At 52.8% G+C, this 13,785-nt stretch overlaps 2 protein-coding genes across 8 annotated transcripts; one reads left to right on the forward strand and one right to left on the reverse strand.

The window, feature by feature from the left end:
• The first annotated feature begins 355 nt into the window (after nt 1-355).
• On the forward strand, nt 356-3,361 carry POLR1G (RNA polymerase I subunit G). Of its 2 annotated transcripts, none has more exons than XM_048499324.1 (3): nt 356-487; nt 1,137-1,275; nt 1,522-3,361. In XM_048499324.1, the coding sequence occupies exons 1-3, from the start codon at nt 472-474 to the stop codon at nt 2,960-2,962; spliced, it is 1,596 nt and encodes a 531-aa protein (XP_048355281.1). In that variant the 5' UTR covers nt 356-471; the 3' UTR covers nt 2,963-3,361. The 2 variants fall into 2 exon arrangements, with proteins under 2 accessions (XP_048355281.1, XP_048355282.1); XM_048499325.1 differs by lacking the exon at nt 356-487 and adding an exon at nt 737-871.
• Nucleotides 3,362-3,714: 353 nt separating this feature from the next.
• ERCC1 (ERCC excision repair 1, endonuclease non-catalytic subunit) lies at nt 3,715-13,480 on the reverse strand. 6 transcript variants are annotated; one of them, XM_048499349.1, is made up of 11 exons: nt 12,968-13,083; nt 9,404-9,501; nt 8,997-9,275; nt 8,148-8,281; nt 6,953-7,052; nt 6,713-6,789; nt 6,163-6,262; nt 5,548-5,619; nt 5,233-5,314; nt 4,729-4,797; nt 3,715-4,005 (listed from the first exon to the last, which is right to left on the reverse strand). In XM_048499349.1, exons 1-10 carry the CDS (start codon nt 13,071-13,073, stop codon nt 4,778-4,780), a joined length of 1,068 nt encoding a protein of 355 aa, XP_048355306.1. In that variant the 5' UTR covers nt 13,074-13,083; the 3' UTR covers nt 3,715-4,005; nt 4,729-4,777. The 6 variants fall into 6 exon arrangements, with proteins under 6 accessions (XP_048355306.1, XP_048355309.1, XP_048355307.1 ...); XM_048499352.1 differs by lacking the exons at nt 5,233-5,314; nt 12,968-13,083 and adding an exon at nt 13,122-13,480; XM_048499350.1 differs by lacking the exon at nt 5,233-5,314 and having other exon boundaries at nt 6,977-7,052; nt 12,968-13,077.
• Between the last annotated feature and the right edge of the window lie 305 nt (nt 13,481-13,785).

Here is a 13,785-nt window from a genome sequence, read left to right on the forward strand (position 1 = left end):
CCATTAGAATGTCTTGCAGTTTGGTATGTTCTAGTGGGGCATTTTTGTAGTATAACCAGGATGATTGTTTTGCCGTCTGAAATAGACGGTTTAAAACAACAAAAACTCCCACAACCCACATCTGAGCCGGACGTCCCTGGGCTGGGCATCCACCACGGACAGTGTCCGGCTTCGCCCAATGGCCAGCCACAGGTCCTCCGGAGGAGCACCACGAGGGCCGTGGGGTCAAGGGTTCCACCCCCGCCTCCCTCCAACTGCTCAGAGTCACGGGCAGCCCAAGGGGCGTGGACGGCATAGAAAGGGCCCGCTTCCTCTTTAAGAAGCGAGCCTGGCCCACTCCAGCAGTGCGGGGGGAGCCGATGACGTCACCACGCAAGATCTCCCAGCGTGAGCACGAGGCGGCGGCGCCCCCCTTCCCGTGTGTGGAATGGGCGCGCCCAGGAGAAGCCGGAAACGGCGGCGCACGTGAGCATGGAGGTTTCGAAAGGTGAGCGTGCCGGGCCTGTGCGACGAGGAGGCACCGGGGAGGTCGCGCTTCCCCAGGCTGCTGGCTTTATGGAGCCTCCAGCTGCGGAGGCAGTGTACCTCTGGGTACAAACATTTGCAGCAGACCGCTGCTGTGGGGGGTTGCGGAAGAGGGAGGAGGGGAGGCAGACATGCTCTCGCCTTGGACAGCCAGCTACTGAAGCGGCTCCGGAGGGGGGTTGGGTAAGGTGTCCCTTTGCTCCCTCGAGGCGGGAGGCTTGGAATGAGGCCATTTCTGAGAGACGCGCCCCACAGCCCCGCAAGGCCACTACTGTTGCCGGCGAAACCGAGAGCTGGCCTAGCTCAGCTCTCTCGTCCGCCCCAGCTTGAAGTGGGTCTGCAGTCGGTAGGCAAAGCCATGTTTCGATCTGGTGGTGGGAGGAGGCAGAGACCCCATTAGAGAGGAGTCCCCAACACTCGTTGCTGGGGTTCAGTGATGGGGTTGGGAGGGGCGTTTGTTGTTGCTCCAACACGGCACGACTAGCCGGCAACGAGTGAAATTGCATGTCTGTGGCTCTCTGCTTCCTCACTAGGGATCGGGGGAGGGGGGGACTCGGTTCTCTTGCGGGTGTGTGCGTGTCTCCTATTCCTCCCATTTCCTCTGTCCACAGGTCCTCCACGCTTTAAGCGCCCCGCAGATTTCTCAGCCAGTCCGTTCTGCTCTGGGCTGCCTCTTGCCCAAGAGATGCTGGAGGGCTCTTCCAAAGAATTGTGGCTGATCCGAGCCCCTGCCAGCTTCAGTCCGGAAAGGTGGGTTTTGGTGTGCACTGGACCTTTGACTGGGGAGGGGCAGGGGATGGGGGCAATGGGGGGTGTTCTGTAGAAGGGCAGGACTCCAAGTGGGACAGTGTGCTGCTACTTGTAATAGGCAGTGGGGTGGGGGGTGTACGTGACATGCTTGGGGATTGTAAGGCGGAGCCAATCCAGTGGCCTGGAGGAAGGGGCAGCAGCTGTTGCTTCACGCGGTGTTGGTAACTTTAAACTGTTTCTCCCCAGCCTCAGTGGTCACTCTGTGCCTTTGCTGGGCTTCCAAACTCTGAAGGCATCGCAGCCGGACAGCGCAAAGAAGACCTTCCATATTCAAACAACTCTGGAGCATCTTGGCGGTGCCCAGTTGCTGCTTCCTTTGGGCCATGGGGACCACCTCACCTGCTCCATCCCTTTCAGCAGCTCACTGAGCATCTGTGAGAAATATGGGGGTTCCAGCAACAGCCAGTCCCTTTTCCCGGTGGTGGCCAGACCAGCCCCGCAGATCCCAGGAGGGCTCCGGCAGCGTTTCCTGCCTTTTGGGAACCGCACAGAGGGATCTTTGCTGGCCAGAGCAGCGGAGGAACCACCCAGGAAGAAGAAGAAGACGAAAAAGAAGCACCGGCTTGGAAAGGAGGACTATGAGGAAGATCTGGCTCTCTTCGGGATGCCTTTGGAGGTAGCCTCAGGGGCTGGCAAGGCAGAGGCCCGTCAGCAGCATGTGGCAGCCCCACTGGCAAATGGCTCACAGCCAAGTTCTGCAGCCTTTGCCCAGAACGGCCTCCTCTCTGGTGAGGTGGAAGTTGCTGGTCCCAGAAAGAAGAAGAAGAAGAAGAAAAGGAAGGAGGGAGAACTGAAGGAGATGGAGGCAGAGGCCAGGCAATGGCACTGGCACGAGCAGGAGGGGGCAGCCACCTCCTTCCCAGAGGCTCAGCCAAACTCTGCAGCCTTTGCCCAGGACGGCCTCCTCTCCAGTAAGGTGGAGGCTGCAGGTCCCAGAAGAAGGAAGAAAAGGAAGAAGGCCGGAGAACTGAAGGACAAGAGCAGGGAAGAGGCAGAGGCCGCACACCCACTCCAGAACGTGACAATCCCTTGGGCAGTCAGCTCCCAGCCAAGTTCTGGCCCTGCTGCCCTGCACAGTTTCCTCTCTAGTGAGCCAGAAAATCTGGATCCCAGAAGCAAGAAGAAGAAAAGGGACCGAGAAGTGAAGGACAAAATGGGGGAAGTGGAAGGGGGACTGCTAGATGTAAGCCCCTGTGTGGGAGGGGATTTTGAGCCCCAGGCAGGAGCGGGCAGTCTCCTAGGGATGGAAGAAATGACTCAGCTCACAAACAAGGGGAAAAGGAATGAGAAGGCAGTGCCAATTGAGCCCGCCTCCAACAAGGAAGAAGCTGCTGGGGCGCAGTGGGACCTCAGCGGCCTGGGGGCCTCCCATGAGGGCTGCCTGGTGTTGGTCCAGGAGGAACCTGGAGTGGGTAGCTCAGATCATAAAGCCAAGAAAAAGGAGAACCCAGAGGAGGGTGCCCTGGAGCTGGGAGAGCAGCCTGCCCTGCTGGAGGTAGAGAGCTGGGCTCAGCTGGGCACCCCCCTCTGGGGGGGAGGAGGAGGGCAGGCGACTAAGCCAGCTATGGAGCTGCTGAGCCGCAAGCCCAAGAAGAAAAAGCGTCCCAGGCAAGAGGCTGTTGAGTAGGGCTGAGGGGGTGGGGTGCCACTTGCCAGAGCGTGACTGGAGCCAGCCCCCTTGCTGAGGGGCAGACATCCCCCCCCCCCGTCTGGCCTTTGATCTCATGCAGCTGTTCTGCTGAACAGGGCCTGTCCTCTGGTGCTAGTAAGAGACTCTTCATAGACTGCATTGCTGCTAATGGAATGGCCCTTGTATTTTAAAAGAGAACAAAAGCCCTTCCTGGGAGAACTGTCTGGCCAACTTGCCTGTTTTTTTAGGGGGAGTTTTGAGTGGGGGAGAAGGGGGCTAATCCTGCTGGTTTCTGTGGTGCCATCAAGCAGATTGCTCAGAGCTGGCTTGTGCTGGACGCTGACTATTACTACTGACTATACTGAAGTTCTTGCCCATAAAACATCAATTTCTAAAGCCGCCTGGTCGGTTGTGTCTCGCTGGAGTTTTCAGGGGACCCCAGGCCAGTCTGTGGCACTGTGAGCCCACTCCCTGCCACCTGCTCTAAACTGCTTCCTGTCTCCATTCAAGAACAGCTGCTTATTTGTTGGGGGCGCTGCTGGGATTTGCATGAAGCACTTTGGCACTTGGTTGGAAATTTATCTGCAGGCCTGCATGGCAGAGAGGGAAGGTGAGTTACTTCTGCAGTTTGCAGCTGAAGGGTTCAGGGCTGGGAGCCACTCTGCCTCTTAGGGGTAAGTGCCTTCCCCTGACAGGCTGTACTTGCTTTGCCCCCCACGCCACCCCCCAACAACAACCACAACCAGCTGTTTCAGAGATTTTGCCAATTGTAGTCCTTTTATTGCATGGTGTGATGTGCTCATTTAATTCCTGCTGGCCACAGGCAGAAGATGGCTTCCCCTTCAGGAACTGGCTTCAGCCCAGCCTGTTCGCTTTCCAGAAGACTTTGCTGGTGAGGGGCTGCTTGGGCAGGGAGGGGGAACCAGACCTGCCCCAAAGCGCATGTGCCTTTCGTTTGCCACTTGCCTGGTCAGGGAGTCCTCTGCTCATTTGGGGACTTTGAGAAACGGTTCGTGAAGGATATCAAAGAGCCTCTTGGCCTGGAAGGAAAGTAGAAGCAGCAGAGAAAAGGAAGGATGGAAGGAGCAGCGTTCCTGCAGGCCGCCTTCGCAGGCAGGACTGCATCTTTGCGACCCCCCTCCCCCCCGTTTGTAGAAGCTGCAAGAGACACACACACCTGCACACACGAATGTGTGTGCACAAGGGTGGTGTTTAAATTCCTTCATGCCCTTCTCTGCTTCTCAGGGATCCCCCAGCTGATCTCTGCCTCCATGGTGACAACCTGCAGACTCAAGAGGGGAGGCCTTTGCGTTTCCCCCAGCTTGGGTAGGAGTGTGGGTGCAAAGAACAGCTGATTCTACACAGAGAAAGTGGACTGGAAATCCAGCAGTGGATCTTTTTTGGGGGTAGGGGAGGGGTGTCACTGCATTTGGCCTGGAGTGGGGGGTACCTCCTACCCACTCCCCAGCTTGTTTTCCACCCACAGAGAAGCCCTCCCCCTCAACATTCTACCATATTCTGTCCAGGTTTTTTTTACCCCCAAATTCCCTTGGCTCCAAGGGGAGAACCCTACTGGGCTGCATGGGCTGAACAGGGGCCTCCAATGATGCTGCTGCTCTGGAGCCCCCTCATTCCACTCACAAATACTCCGGCCTATTGCTGAGTCATGGGAGCGGGAGGACCCCAATTCCTAGGAAGCTCTGAAAAGCCCCTGAGAAGACAGGGAGATGCATTTGGGGGTGGGGCCCAGATTCCCACATTACCTTCAGGGGTCCAATCCCTGGGCAGAGGGACAGCTCTTCCCTGGAGGCATCACCTAAACTGGCCAGGGACTGCAAGGCAAGAGAAGACTTTGAAATTAAACAGGGCAAGGAGGACAGAACCTAGCACAGGTCAAGGGTTCTGGATGGTAAAAGGAATGTGGATACTGAGAGGTGGGGTAGAGGGCTAAGCCAGGATTGAGTGTACCCCAGGGCCTAGTCCTGATCTGGATGGCCCAGACTACCTGATTGTGTAAACTCTTAGAGGTCAAGTCAGGCCAGCCTTGGTTACTATTTAGACTGGAGACCACCAAGAGAGTCTGGGGTTGCTTTGCAGAGGCAGGCGATGGTCAGCCACCTCTGCTCATCTTTTGACGACTGTTCAGGCTGGCTTGATCTTGTCAGATCTGGTAAGCTAAGCACAGTTAGCTATGGTTAGTGCTTAGTGAGAGACCAGGGTTGCGATACAGAGGCACACAAGGCAAACACCCTGAGTGTGTCACTTGCCTTGAAAACCCCACGAGGGATCGCGTGAGTCAGCCGCGCCTTGATGGCCCTTCCCACCACAGACAAGGCTCAGCTCCAGAACCTATTTCAAGGGTGACAACTTAATCCTCTGAGTTGACTTGGTGCACTCCCCTGTTCCATTCTGGGCTTCAGAGGGTGGCGGGGATGGGATCCAGAAATTTCTTTGGGAATGAAGTAGCAGGGAGGAGAAGGGATGAGTCTGAAAGGAGTGCGATGTGAATCTGTCCTTTTCTGCAAGGCAATTCGTGGGTCTCCCCTCTGCGTGGCCCCCCAGAAGAAAGAGAAGCTGCTTACTGCAAAAGTGGAGAGGAGGGTCAGTGTGTCTGTTTTGTTCACTGACTTCACACTGGTCAGGCAGTCAGTCACCTGGAAAGAGAGCAGAACTGCCTCAGCACCTGACCTCTGGCAAAGCTTTATCTCCCTGCCAAATCCCTGGCAAGAACTCTGAGGCCTCAGAGAGGCAGAAAAGCTACACTGGATTTTGTGGGCCAGTGACACCACAAAGGAGCAGAACTAGGGAACAGGTGTCGGGGCCAGGGGGTGCAGGGAGCACTGGGCCCATCAATGACTGTCCTTCCTCTGTCCAGTCAGGAGAAGCCATGTAGGCCCATCTTGTGGGAAATGGAGTCAGATGCCAGACAAGGTACAACTGAAGTCTTTGGAGATGTTTAAAGAGGCCGGGTGCCTTTCTGTCAGGAGTGCTTTGATTGTGTCTTCCTGCATGGCAGGAGGTTGGACTGGATAGCCCTTCTGGTCTCCATGATTCTAAGGTCCCAATGACCCTGGGCCTGGGCCCCCAGCTGTCTCGCCACAAAGATCTGGGGTCTGTTGAGTTGGAAATGTTTTTAACTATCCTTGTAAGCTGCTTTGAGCCATGAGGAAAGCCAAAGGATCTAAGGGGGTTCTTACTCGAGACAAGTAATTCTGGTCCACTTTCTCCTTCAGCAGATCTGCTGGCTTCTGTTCGTAAGCCTTGTATGTTTCAAGGTAGCGACCAGCTTCCTCTGCGCTGCAGATGGTAGAAAAAGAGAAAAGAAAAAGCCAAGGATGTGCTGCTGTCGGCTGCGTCACTCTTCAAAGTAAAGGATTCCCTTGTGAGGGAAAGCACAGCTCCCCGGAGCCCTTCCAGGCAGGGGAAAGTGTATGCGAGGGATTAGATCCCTCTCCCTATACCCCATAGTCCCAATCGGAGCAGGGCTTGTGCTTGCCAGGAAAGTGAGTTGATTAATTAAGCACAGAACTCATCAAGTGAGCCTGACTGCACAAACCTGGAAGGATGTGAGGACAGCATCCTGTGTTGCTACGCCCTGAATGGCAGTTCTCGGGGGCCCAGCAAGCAGGATGAGATGGTTACGGTACAGTTCTGCCCCTCTCCCACCCACTGGTCAGTGTAGGTCTTCTATTGGTTGTGCAGCGAATGTCTCCCATCACCAGCTCCTGCCAGAGTTTTTGCCCTCACCTCCATGCCAGGACCAGGGTGCAGTCTGCCAGGATGCAGATCTTTGCCAGTTCCTTCAGTGCCTGGTGTGGGTCTTTCTAAAGAAAGCAAGGGGGCAAACTGAGCCAGCCAGGTCTGGAGGAGCAAGCAGGGGAGGGGAGAAGAGATTCCAGCAGCAGCACCAAGAATGCAGAAGCCCCCCAGGACTGAGGACATCTGCACAGGGCAGGAGTGAGCAGTTAGAGGCTCCCCGTCTCTCACCACATCAACCTGAATCAGTAGCACCTGCAGCATGTAGGTTTTGCCCAGCGACTGGAGGCGTTCGTGGATGTAGTTGGGCTTCAGGTGGTGGTAGCGGAGGCTATGGGAGGCAGAGCGAGATGGATACCAGTCAGAGCATAAGCAGGAAAAAAACGCGTGGGTGTGTCAGAATAGCGCTTCTGCCCAATGAGGACCAGCTCCATGGGTCTCTAGGCCCCAAAAGATTCTACAAGCATAATTCCATTTTGACCACCCCCCTCAAAAAAAAGTTATACAGGAGATGTTTTTATTACTATGCAAATGAACGACTGTCCCTTATTTTTGGGGGCAGGGGGAGTCCTAGTCTTCCTTTCAGGTGAACAGGGCACCTGTTAAGGTGCCACAAGAGTCTGGTTTTGTTTGGGGCTTTTGCCAAAGCAAACTGACTAGGGCCCCTTCCGCACACGCAAAATAATGCGTTTTCAAACCACTTTCACAACTGCTTGCAAGTGGATTTTGCTGTTCCACACAGCTTCAAAGAGCACTGAAAGCAGTTTGAAAGTGCATTATTCTGCATGTGCGGAATGAGCCTAGGTTTTAGGGAATGGCTTTGTTCTTCTCAACAGATTGTCAATCAATCTTCCTAATGGGGCTTCCCATTGCTCAAGCACCCCCACCCCCTGAAATGCCATGCGACGATGCCAGCTGCTGAATCAGACTGGGGACCCATGCCCTGCCCCCCCAATACAGCAGCCACGGGGGGCGGGGGCAGGCTGATGGTTCAAGCCAAAGACCCAGCTCCTTCACGAGAAGGACCTTCAGCGTGCCCCACATGAAAAGTCATCAGAATAGTGATCCCCCGCCTCAGAAAAACTCTTCAACCTGAGTGTATCTATTAGGGCTTTAAGAGCTAATGGTTTAAACTCCGATTTCTTAGAACTGGGAATCTATGTTATGTTGATGGTGGGCCCAAGATGCAATTGTCACTTGCCCAGCTGTAAATTCTACCAGCCAGGGGAAAACCACTGTGATCCTAACTCGTTGGGAGGCATCAAGAAAGAGTGGTGAAGGTTGTTGGCCACAGAGGCAAGCAGCAGAGTTGGATTTCACATTATTTGAATGGAAAGCACACAGCCTTAATCTAGAGAGGCAGCCAAATAACTCTGGAACAGGGACAGCTGCTGTGTGTGAGAGAGACTTAAGTGTGGATTCTCACCTGAGGAAAAGGGCACAGGTGCTCTGGCCCAGGACGTAATCTGGGACGATCTCACCAAACTCCCATGGCACGTTGCAGATAAACTTCAGGATGGGGTTCCCCCTCTGAGGATAGAAAGGAAGGGCCGGCAGGGTCTGACAGGGAACAAGGAAGATGGGGGAGACCACCTAGCACGAACACACATGGCCACCGGACTGGCATCACGCAAGGAGACCCCCACCCACAGGAGAGGAAGCCAAAGCATAGCCTCATGATTGGTGCTTGGCCTGGTGACACTTTCATCAGGACCTGCTGGAATAGTTTCAATAGTCCCTCCACAATCAGGAGACCTTGAAACCCCCAACCTTCGCCTGGCCCAAATGGAGCATTAAGATGGCCTCTGATCACATACAGCATGCTTTCCACTCATTGTCAAGAAGCCAAAAGGCATAAATGCTTAGGGAGAGTTTCAGAGGCAGCCATGTTGGTCTGCAGTAGAACAGCCAAATTCAAGTCCAAGAGGCTAACAAGATTCTTGGGGTATGAGCTTTCAAGAGTCATGACGTACCTGTTACCTTGCAACAGTATCTTCATGAGGCAAAAACGGCTTTGACTCGCAAAAGCTTGCCCCCCCCCCCAACAAAAAAATCTTGTTGGTCTCTTAGGGGCTACCAGACTCAAATATAGCCATGTGAAAGGAGGAATGATTTCCAAGCAACTGTAACCCCAGGAGTCAAAGCTCAGCCCTGTCATGAACTCGTGCAGTTCAGCACCCACTAGATTTCAACTTTGACACCTCTCAGCACTAGTGACCACTTGGCTCACCAGGAGGCTGGCCGGGCACTCCTGTTCTGCCCTGTCTTCTCTCACCTGGCGAGGACTAACAATGATGGAGTTGTGCTTGGCTCCTGGTTTGGGTGCAAGGTTCAAGGGCAGTTCTTTGTCTTTGGAGTTGGTCTGCATAGCCTGGGAGCTCTGAAGTCTGGTTACTGCCACAGTCACAGCTGCTGCTGGCTTTGCAAGGGGAACCAAGGAGTCAGTAGCTTGCCCCACAATGTAGTCAGCATAGGTGGCCCCTTCTGGCCCTGCAGGAGGCTCGGGAGCTGGGGAGGGGCTTGAAGTGCAGGAGGGCTTGAAAAGCAGCTGTGCCTGGAAATGGGAGAACAGAATGTGAAGGGTGTTTGAATGCAGAGTCCTGCCATGTTGGCTGCACCAGTAAGAGCTCAGAGCAAAGGACCCCAGACTGACATCATCCCAACTCCCCCTGCCCCTTATACCAGGGCCACATTGTCATCTTCATCCTGGGTCTTCACAGTGAACTTCTTCCTCCCTCCAGAGGTGGTCCCAGCTGCCAGGGGCTCCATCTCTACAGCTCCTGGAAATTGCCAAGAAGAAATGTCTCAGAACATCTTGCTCCCCACAGCTGTGGGATAACTGCATGTGACTCTGTGCCAGCCATATAAAGTTACCTTACTTTGAGTTGGACCCTCAGTTCCTCTAGCTCAGGACTGTCTGTTCTGACTAGGAATGGCTCTGTAGGGTCTTAGGCAGGGAAATGTGTTTGTCAAAAAGCTGCTGTACTTTAACTGGAAGACACTAGGGCTGGAACCTACTGGCATCTTCTGACTATGACCCTGTCGTGTCCAGATACTTTCTGTTTTGGGGGTGGGGCAGACTGTACATGAGCAAGCTAGGAATGGCAAACCACCTCTGAACATCTCTTGCCTTGAAAACCCTGCATGATTGCCCTAAATGGGCTACAACTAGGTGGCACTTTCCTCAACCACCAGAACTGCATGCTTGTCTCAACCTGTCTCAAGATGTTTCTTATCTGTCAAAAGGAAATCACAACAGCTGACATCAGACTACGCTTAGGAACACACTGTTTACTCAAAGGAGAAACTGCAAATAATAAAACATTGACAGCAAACCGGCTGTTGTGGATTTTCTGGGCCATGGTCTGGTAGATTTAGCTCCTAACATTTTGCCCACAAGCACGTGAAACATTAGGAGTTAAAACTACCAGACCCCAGGCACACAGCTCAGAAAACCCATAACAGCCAGTTGATTCTGGCCGTGAAGGCGTTTGATCAAGGGAAGTAATTGTACTACTCTATTCTGCATTGTTCAGACATCACCTAGAGTACTGTGTTCAGTTCTGGGGACCGAAATTTAAGAAGGATATTGACAAGCTGGAACAGGTCCAGAAGAGGGCAACCAAAATGGTAAAAGGACTGGAATCCATGCCCTACGAGGAGAGACTTGGGAAGCTGGGGATGCTTAGTCTGGAGAAGCGAAGATTGAGGGTGGACATAATAGCTATGTTTAAATATTTGAAGGGATGTTGTCTTGAAGAGGGAGCAAGCTTGTTTTCTGCTGTCTCAGAGACTAGGACACAGAGTAATGGGTTCAAGGTGCATGAAAAAAGATTCCACCTAAACATTAGGAAGAACTTCCTGACAGTAAGGACTGTTTGACAGTGGAATGCAGTACCTTGGAGTGTGGCAGAGTCTCCTTTTGTGGAGGTTTTTAAAGAGAGGCTGGATGGCCATCTGTCAGGAGTGCTTTGATTATGTGTTCCTGCCTGGGTGGGGGTTGGACTTGATGGTCCTTGAGGTCTCTTCCAACTCTATGATAATACATTGACAGAACAGCTTTTGTAAGGAAAAAGACAGATCAGTTTAGGTAAGTAAACAAACTCTGGGTCAAGCCATGGAGGACGAAGAGGATGTTGAAAGTAGAGGACTAGGGAAGAAAGAAGAGGGCAGGGGGGATGCCGGAAAGGCAGCAATGGAGCTGAATGCATGTCAGCTGCTAGCTGGAATTGTGCTACCTTAACAGCATTTCAATATGAGAGTATTCTTCTTAAAGCTCTTTTCCTTAATGTAGCTGACCATGCCATGCTGATGCAAAGCAGTAACTTCCTGACTTGACTACTGCAATGAGCTCTACACGGGGTTCTCCTTGAGGATGGGAGTTTCAAATGCTGTCCTATGTGGGTCAGAATACGAGGTTCATATTTAGCCTAAATTACCACAGCTACCCTGGCTCTGGGGTTCAGCTTAAGAATGTTGGAGTCTAAACCTGCCCTTCCGCCTTTCACAATATGCTCCACAATCTGTATGGGTGGTTTCCTGGCATCAGATCAGATATGAAATGTCACAAAGACCTTATTTAGGGAATCCATGTCCATATCTGGTGTAAGGAGCTTTGACTCTAGAAAGCTCTTCCTGCCCCCCCAACTAGGTTGGTATCCAAGGTACTGATGGACTCAGATCTAGCTGAACTTCCATACCACTTAGGCTGGCAACTTCATTCAGCTTCTGGAAAGTTTGCAGGATATATCTTTTAAAGCCATATTTTAACTTTTGCATCAAACGTTTGCTGGCTGGCATTTTGTTTTTGTATCCATTAATGTTTGATAATAAATTGCCTTTTTAAAAATTGGATCATGCCTCGTGTTGTGACACAAACACATTTAAGCTTAAATCAAATATTTGGCTTAGTTGTCTATTCTCACTACTTCCCAGCAGAGTGCCTATTCCTAGTAAACAGAGGGAGGTGTCTCTACCTACTTAGTGGGCTCCCCAGGGAAGCTGAAAGATACAACTTGATAGGCCAACCACAGGAAAAACCAACACCCTATGCCCACATGGTCCAGGAGGCATTGAGAGTCAGACTGGGATGGGCATCTGGGAAGCTCCCTGCGGCTCCTGAGAGAATCCTGCAGTGAGGGTCCCCAGTTGCCCCTTGGGGAACTGCCAGGTTTTTTATTCAGGGTTTACATCTCTAGGAGAGGACACAACTGTGGGAAAGGAAGGGGGAGTGGCTGGAAGTACTGTAGGAGCACACAAGTGCTCCTGGGGGCTGTCATAGAATCATAAAGTTGGAAGAGACCCCAAGGGCCATCAAGTCCAGCCCCCTGCAATGCACAATTAAAGCACTCCTGACAGATGGCCATCGAGCCCCTCTTTAAAAACCTCCAAAGAAGGAGACTCCACCACAATCTGAGGTAGTGTATTCCACTGACAAACAGCCCTGATGTTTAGGTGCAATCTTTTTTCTTTCACCTTGAATTTATTACTCCTGGTCCTAGTCTCCGGAGCAGCAGAAAACAATCTTGCTCCCTCACCAACATGGCATCCCTTCAAATATCTAAACATGGTTATCATGTCACCCCTTAACCTCTTCACCAAACTAATACCCCCAGTTCCCTAAGTGTCTCCTCTTGGGCATGAATTTCAGATCTTTGACTATTTTGGTTGCCCTCCAGCTTGTCAATATCCTTCAGGAATTGCTGTGCCCAGAACTGTACACAATATTTCAGGTGAGGAATATTGTCAATTATGGATTGGAAACGTCCTAGAGATTTGGGGGCAGAACCTGCGCAGGGTTTTGTGAAGGAAAGGGTTTAAGTTGGGTATAATGCCATAGAGCTCGCCCTGTGAAGCAGCCCTTTTCCCCAAATTAACTTTTTGCTGTAATCTGGAGATCACATATAATGCTGGGACATCTCCGGGCCCCACCTGGAGGTTGGCAATGCTAATCTGAAGTCTTCCTATGGCTGGCGAAGGAATGGTAGGGTTGCCAACTCAGTATTAGCAGATCCTCAGAGATCTCAGTGTTGAAGACAAGGAAGGGACCTTTGCAGGACACAGTGCCATTTGTGGCACTTTTCAAAGCAGCCATTTCCTCCAGGGGTCTGCAACCTGCGGCTCTCCAGATCAATGGACTACAATTCCTGGCAGGGGCTGATGGGATTTGTAGTCCATGACCATCTGGAGAGCCGCAGGTTGCAGACCCCTGCTCCAGGGGGTTGATCTCTGACGTCAGGAAATCACCTGTAATTCCAGGAGGTCTCCAGTCTGCACCTGGGAATTGGCAACTAAAATTTCTACCAGTGACCATAGCAACGGAGATCGTTCCCACCTCCTTCCTTATTGACATAATGCGCGCTTCCCGATAGGGCTTACTTGGCCAATGGCTAAGACTCACCGACCTCTGGCGCATGCGTACCAGCTCCTACAAGAAGCAAAGTCTCTAAGGCAGTGGTACCATAGAGTTCGCCACGTAGAGCTGAGAACGGCCAGTCAAGTCTTCTTCCGCCGCAAGATTCAGAGGCGTGCCGGAGGCGCAGCGCGACAGTCCAGGAGCCCCCGCGGGGTCCTCTTTCTGTGGGCCTCAATAGAGGCCTGGCCCGCTGGCGGCCCCTCTAGGAGTCGCGAGTCTTTGGTCCTTCTCCCGCCCTCGAGATTGCGAGATATCTATGGTTCTAAGTCCGCTTTGTACGACTGTCTTGGACGGGTAGCGAGAGGAACGCCCGCCCTTTCCGGTGTCGTAGGCCCCCACGGAGCTGCCTGAGCCCGACCCCTCTATGGCGTTTCTTACTTCTTGACCGGAACAGGATGCGTCTCTGCGTTCCCACGGAGCCTCTGTAGCGTAGGCCTCCCCCTGTGGTGGGGAGGCGCATTTCACCCCCGTTTGACCCTTTGAGAGGCTTTGAGAAGCGGGGAGGGACTCTGTTTGCCTACTCTGGGTTGGAAAATTCAGCTCGCTTTTTAGGGGGCGGTCTGCCCAGGGAAGGGGGAGAAGATGACATTGGCGACCCCCACCCCAACTGATCTCTGCCAACAGGTAAACAATTGTTAATTCCAACCTC

Source organism: Sphaerodactylus townsendi, linkage group LG06 (genome assembly GCF_021028975.2).
Source record: "Sphaerodactylus townsendi isolate TG3544 linkage group LG06, MPM_Stown_v2.3, whole genome shotgun sequence".
NCBI lineage: Eukaryota > Metazoa > Chordata > Lepidosauria > Squamata > Sphaerodactylidae > Sphaerodactylus > Sphaerodactylus townsendi.

Bases quoted from the DNA above. Each gene is read 5' to 3' on its own strand.
- POLR1G (XM_048499324.1), top strand. The intron at 1,276-1,521 runs GTGGGTTTTGGT...GTTTCTCCCCAG, and splicing joins GCCAGCTTCAGTCCGGAAAG to CCTCAGTGGTCACTCTGTGC.
- ERCC1 (XM_048499348.1), bottom strand. From the start codon at position 13,073: ATGTCAATAAGGAAGGAGGTGGGAACGATCTCCGTTGCTATGGTCACT. The intron at 9,502-12,967 runs GTGATTTCCTGA...GGCAATTTCCAG, and splicing joins GAGACCTCCTGGAATTACAG to GAGCTGTAGAGATGGAGCCC. The intron at 9,276-9,403 runs GTATAAGGGGCA...TCCCATTTCCAG, and splicing joins AAGATGACAATGTGGCCCTG to GCACAGCTGCTTTTCAAGCC.